General features: G+C 38.7%; 1 protein-coding gene across 3 annotated transcripts in view; it reads left to right on the top strand.

The window, feature by feature from the left end:
• CARF (calcium responsive transcription factor) overlaps positions 1–6,537 on the top strand; it is a 98,009-nt gene extending 91,472 nt beyond the window's left edge. For all 3 annotated transcript variants that reach the window (XM_019523493.1, XM_019523495.1, XM_019523494.1), the window contains 2 exons: positions 1,208–1,574; positions 3,757–6,537. In XM_019523493.1, the coding sequence (XP_019379038.1) occupies positions 1,208–1,574; positions 3,757–3,875 (486 nt within the window). In that variant the 3' untranslated portion in view covers positions 3,876–6,537. The remainder of the gene's footprint in view (positions 1–1,207; positions 1,575–3,756) is intronic.
• Positions 6,538–6,866: the final 329 nt, after the last annotated feature.

Here is a 6,866-nt window from a genome sequence, read left to right as displayed (position 1 = left end):
GCAGATTGAGGCCCCCACAGTGAGGGACAAAGTGCGGCAGAGGTAAGGTGGGTGGGGCCCCAGCCAGACAGGTGATGGGAGGATTGAACCCGGGCAGCTCGTCCAGAGGCACAGGAGGGCTCCCGCCATTGTGCACACCCTGGCAGAGGGCCCCCCAATCTATGTGCACCAGAGGTGGCTGCCATTGAGGGTTGGGCTTTGTGCCCTAAGCCCCACTGCAGCTCGCCCAGGACTGGCCCAACGTCACATGCATCCCGCCACTGGGCAGGCAGCAGACGAAGCTTAGCCAAGCGGTGGGACACGTGTGGCATCGAGCCACTCCCAGGGCAGCTGCAGCGGAGCTTGGGGTGTAAAGCCCAGCCTGCAATGGCAGCTGCCTCTTCCCTGCACACAGGGAAGTGGGACCCCTGGGAGTGGGTCTACGGGGAGAGAGGGAGTGGGTTTGGCTGCAACCACCTGAAAATTCACTGTAGCCGTCCCTCCCAGTGCCACTGATGCCTCCTGCCAGCAAATTTTCAGGTGGCTGCAGCCCCCCTCTTTTCCCTCCCCCCCATAGCCTTACTCCCAGTGCTGCCACCACCCAGCCCAGTCACAGCCTGGCCCAACACCCCTGCCAGGTACAGCCCAGCACCACCCCACCCTGCATGCCAGTCTGGGGGCACACCCCCCCATGCCCTCCCAGACTGCGTGCCCCATGCCTCCCGAGCGAGCTGCTCGCAGCTCTGTCTGGCACTCCATCCTGGCTGTGCAGGGCCTGCCACTGCCCCAGTCCCTGCCTCACCTCTGTAGATCTTGGGTTGGTTTTTAATTAAAAAAAAAAAAAATATCTCCCACTTAAAAAGGTTGGAGACCACTGATTTAGAAGATCCCATTAAGCATTTCTGTGATGCTTAGTTTCAGTTCTGAAACTGTGGATTTGTCTCCCCAGAGATAACATCCTTGTTAACAGCAGTATATGGATATGAGAGATAACAGACCTAATTACAGCCCTCTTGTCTCTCTGCAAGTTTGCATACACAGTCAAGCCCTTACCTTTCTCTAAAAGTGCAAAGTTTCAAGAAGTTAAATTAAGGATATCAAACAAGAATTCAAACTTTTTGTAGAAAACAATGATTAAATCAAGGCTTCCTGACCAGTGATTTTAAATCATGATTTCAGTCAAATCAGTCCTGGTCAATACTAAATTATTTCTGTCTTCTTTTTTTAGGGATTACAGCTGCAGCCAACATATGCCTCTACAGATGGAGCAACAGCCCTCATAGCTGTAAATAGCCACTCTCTTCCCAGCCCCACCAGCCTTCTGGATTCCATAGGGAGTGCAATAACTAACCATTCTCTAGTACTCAGCCAAGGGCATAACCTTCAAACAGGTGCCAATTTAATGCAGGGCAACATTAGTGCTTCCAGTCTTGGAAATCTGCCTGTACCAGATCAAAATTTGGTTGCTATGGGCCAACTGGTAACTGTCAGAGGTGTAGAGGACACAGGAAACTTGGAAGGATGTGTCCATCAGATTCTTTTGGGAGATGTACAAACAATTCCAATACGGATAGTGGACAACCACTCAGCTCTTAGTAAGTTTGTCTGATTAATGATATTAAAAAAATATAAACTGAAAATATAATTTCTGTAACCAAGTGTGTTCTGGGATGCTACAGGAAGTTTGTGACTACCAAGCTATTGCTTCAAGTAACTGAATTGGCTGATCTTACTTAGGCTTTACTGCAACTAGTTATATTTATTTAAGTTGAAAGTTCAAAAGCGGTGTTGTTAAAAACTTAACTTTCTAAAACTTTAAATCTTTATTCAGTTTTTCATAACCCTTTAATTGAACATTTCTCATTTTTCTTACCCTGAGTACTATGATTTGCTGTAAATAATATTTTTATTTATTTTCTAAACTAGCAATTAAAAGGAAATCAACCAACATAGATGCATTTCAAACTCTGTAACTTCAGGTTCTTTTGGCTTTCCCTCCCCTTCACTCTACTACTTTGTGTAAGACCTGTTCTGTTCTTTGGAAAGGTTCAGTTTGTGCTTCCTGTATTTTACTGTGCTGAAATACTTCCAGAGATGCTGGAAGTTGGAGGTTTTTTAATTGTTACTTGTGGGGCTGTCAAACATTATTTTAAAAAGAAAATCACATAATCAAGCCAGACTCTTATACTTTCCTAAAACAGAAAGCCCCTAAAAAATCCTCAGGATCCCGTGTAGTCAGAAAAACCCCAGCTGTAGGATTGGATACGGAATGCATGTTCTACTGACAACTGTGTTTTAAGAATCCAGACTTACATTTAAAAAGTTTCTGGGTCTTTCAGTTGTGAAGAAAACTCTCTGATTGTGTACCACAAACAAATCAATGCAGTCATGTCTTTCTGGGTCTGCAGACAGCCTGAGAAATGATAGTTGGAAGTTACTCCTAGTTTTCTCTTTGTCTGTGAATGTCTTTAACCATATGTACTGAGCAGTTTAGCAGCAATATTCAGTGAATAATTTGCTTATTCTGCAATTCCAAATCACTTCCTACACCTTTCCAAGTGTGAAAAGCCACTTATTGAATAAGATAGTAAAATTGTGCAAACTGTATTTAAACTATAAACTGTTTTAACAAATCAAAACAGTCCTTTTATGTTTTCCTAAAGGCCATTCCACCACTCTTGAGGGATATTCATTTTTATGCTACAGTTCTGTTACTTCTGTTTGCAAGGTTTCTGTGTACAATCCCCATCCTGTTAGACACTTGTAAACTATGAGGAAACCCTTTCAGAGCATATCAGTGTTACTCCTGCTTTGTCTGAGAGAGTTGTCTCTATCCAAAACAAATGTTTCTTCTGCTCAGGGGGCCAAGTCCTCCTTCTGCTCTGGAGAGTAGGAAGTTGGGAGACAAATTAGGGCTAGATCCAAGGGAAAAGACTATTAAGGAACAAACCCAATCTGAGCTCATTTACAAGAGGACACATTTTATAAGCAAACTTTCTGATCCTAACATTATGCATTCTGAGGTATCATTCCCCTGTGTGCAAGCACCCATATACATATCTGGGCAAACCAATTGTAATTGTCCTGTATAATCCTTCCCCCCACTCCTTCCTTTAGTGAATGGTCATTAAGTATGATAGTATTTTAACTAACTGATTCCAAACTAAGTAGGTATGGTTATCTTTTTTGTTTCGGGGCGAGGTATAAGCTGCTTTAAAACAGGACTTATAAAACAGCTAAGTGTTAGCAGTCTGCAAAAAACTGTTTGGTAACACCCTGTTTCCCCAAAGTACTATGTGAAGATGACAACCTGATGTACTGAAATGGATGGACCACATTCAGTCTCTTTTTAATTTAGTGCAATTCCAATATTTTGCTGTCAAAGCAGTTATGTACATCAGGGCTGATTGCAGTCTAGTAAATTTTTCAGATAGGATTAATTGGAGAATGGACTATTCTTTTAACAAAAGAAAGGATCGCTTCAGGAAAAACTAATCATATTATTTGTTCTTTTATCTGGATAAAGCTATTCTAGCTTTGTATTTGTGAGCTGATTATTGAAATGAATTGATTTCTGCTTGTTTCATCTTTTAACATGACAGATGACATAACTTTTACCTCAAATTACTGAATTACCATGATTTCCTGAACTGCAACCATTATATCTTGCTTCTAAATGTCTACAGATCATAGAATCTAAACGTTTCTTTTGTTCTCTTCTTTTTAACACACGTTTAACACACTAGAATTTTAACCTTTGTTTTTTTGTTTTCAAAGTTGACGAAAATCCAGAAGGTACCATATGTGTGGGCCAAGTTAAACAAGAACCCAGAGAACAAGCATTGTCTGTAGAGGGAGATAAAATCAGAGACTGCCACAGCTCCTCCACTATTTAAATCTGTGAATGCTTTAAGGATTTGCAACTCAGAGGACTCTACGTTTCTTGGAAAAGAAGGCGGATATTCTCAAAATAATGCCATTCTTCCAAATGGCATTGTGACATTCAGCGTAGGCACCATGCACTAGTTCTGACAGGCAGCTGCTTTGATTTACAGCTGATACGGTTCACTGCCAATTCCAGGTCATGCAGTTCCCATGTGGAGCACGACCTCCCTCTTCCTACCAAATTTGGGTAATTCTTATATTATCCAGACTGGTCAGTGTTTCAGCAGGTCTTCCAAAATTAAATCCATGAGTTCTATAATGTGGGTCTAAATGCTGCTCTTGCTAGTCTCTTTGAAACCCTTTCTTGTCTTGGTGCTCCAAAGACACAGAATCTGCCCTGAAATATTAATTGCATCTACAATGACAATAGTTTTATGGGAAAACTAACGTCTTTGAAAACCAAGATGCTAAACTTTAGAGTGCTAAGGGGTAGCAGACATATGAAAAAGGTGGACTAGAACTCTAGGAGTTTTAGTGAAGTAAAGATAAAGAAAAAAAGGGAAAGTGCTGTTGCCACATGAAAGCAAAGATGTATAATAAACAGATGTGTATGGATTGAAGTGGTGAAGGAGTCTTTATGTTTTGCCACTTACTTTTAGCCTTCTGGCATTTACAATGGGGTTTATTTTCTCAGCCTGCAGTCTTTACTCTGAAAGGGCAGCTGCCAGCTGGTCATAATAACCAAAAGCAACAGTCCTGTCTCTTGGTGAATGATTACTTCAGCTTATTTCTCTTTTACTTTGTTGCACTTTTACCATACATTCAGATAAGCATTATACAGGTTAACACATTGATGTTTACAGGGATGGTATTAGTGGTACCATGCTACAAAAGAGCCTCCCAGACCTTTAGCTACCTGAGGAATTGATACAAGCAATAGAAATAAAAGCAATATGCATAAGTATGCTGTTTTCAGTATTCAGAGAATAAATGAGTGTCTCAAATTTTAACCAGAAACCAGTTAAAAGTCCTTTTAGGACTTAAAAAGGTTCTGTATAGTTTCTAATAGATTACAGGTATATTTAAGGAGCGAATTCAATTAAGATTATAGAGAAATTTTTTTTCTACATCATATTCCAGCATTAGCTAGGCCCCTATTAAGCAGTAAAAATAGTCATAGTCAGCATGACAAGCAGCATTCTTAACAAATGCCTCATACTTTCAGAAAGTATGTACAAATCATGTTTAAGCACTGAGTGAACTTTTAAAAAGGTCCATTATAACTTCCAAGTTAACTCTAATTGGTTTGCTTCAGCTACTGAGTTTTATTCTATCATTCTCAACCACTATAGGTAAAGCTTTACCAGCATTTCCACTATTAATCCCTATTTCAAGTGATGGATAACTCAATAATTTTTAATAAATCATTATAACTCGTATGCCTTTCAAGAACTTGACCCAAGAACTTTTTCCATTTACGTATTTATCCCCAAAAAAACAACTTGTCAATTTTAACTACAGATGTGAAAAAAAAGAATTGTAAGTGTTTGTAGATGTAAGGATAAAAAAATGATACCCTTAACATATGCAAAGAATGTGCAAAAATCAATAACTATTAGACATTTGAAATAATTTTTGACTGTCCTTACTTTTGTAAAGTTAAGCTAAAACTCCTTGAAGGCTTCCATTACACTTAGGATCTCCAAATTACTTTACTTGCAGATCAATTAGGTAAGTATTCTGCTTAATCATACCTCCAAATATTTTTACTTCTGTGAGTTTTTAACATATACTACTAACACAGTTTGTTTTAATATTCATGGTTTAGTTTAATCTAAAATTTCAAACAGGGTCTGTGCTCTTCTTAGGTAAGAGCACATTGTGGGTACACTGAGAATCTCTAGTTCTGTGGAGTATCCTATATTATGTTTAAACTCATTTCTTTTTGTGGTATGCCTCATACATTTCTGTATAAGTAAATCCAATGAGATCTTGCTTTTCAGTTTATATTTCTGTTAAAATTGTGGCACATCTAGAATGAATTAATGTTCAGTCCTGCTTCATTCACTGCACTGGAGTCCACAGCATATAGAATTATTTTTTTTCAAATTTAGTCAACAGTACATTAAAAATTGATACCTCCTCCCCCTCAGCTGCTGTTTAGTATCAGTTACCTTTTACTGCTTGTTTTTTTTTATTTCAACCAATATATTCCAAATTAAAACACTCTCTTCCATACTTCAGTATTATTAATCTGAAATTTTGAGTCAAAAGAGCAAACTAGAATTATATGTTACCAGTGTTAGGTTACAGATTTTTTACAGTAAAAAACCTAGGTTCACAACAATTCTAAATTCTCACTATTCTTGTTTCTCCAGGGAGCAGGATACTCATTTAATAGTTACTGTTCTCCCTAATTTGAGTCACTAATTATCTGATCTACAGTAAACAAGGATATAAACTTCTGTCTGGGGTGATGCAGGCTGTTAAAGGAAATACTTCTTCCATTCATTTTCAATAGCAGCCTGAGTGCCTTTTTATAATCTACCTGGAGTTGCACACTACTCTGAAAAGACTAGAATAAAAATGTTGTCATTAAAAGGACATGAGATATTAAAGGGCAGTCATGTAGTAGAATAAATTACAAACAGAAATAAAAATTTTACAAACCTATTTCTCTGGTTTGTTCATAGAAACATGAAAAATCATTTGTTTTTCATTTTGAACTGGTTCTTTTTTTGTTGAAACTCATAGTTGGCAAAAAACTTCAGCTTCTCAAAATTCAAATTTTTCTATCCTTTAAATATAGACTCAGGTTTTTTGCTAGTGTCATCCTTTGAGATGCCACAGTCCTTCCTCATACAAAGTTATGTTTATGTAATTTGTGTCATGTTTCACAAAAAACTGAAGTGAACTGGGCATATAGGCCCAGTCATTGTACTCAGATTGATAATGGACTAGTTTTCAGTGGAAGGTTACAGTTGGGAGAGACCTTTCTCCTC

This window comes from Gavialis gangeticus, unplaced genomic scaffold (assembly GCF_001723915.1).
Source record: "Gavialis gangeticus isolate Ggan-Ray unplaced genomic scaffold, GavGan_comp1, whole genome shotgun sequence".
In the NCBI taxonomy this organism is placed as follows: Eukaryota; Metazoa; Chordata; order Crocodylia; family Gavialidae; genus Gavialis; species Gavialis gangeticus.
Note: the sequence above shows the minus strand (reverse complement) of the source record. Positions and strands in the feature narration are given on the sequence as shown.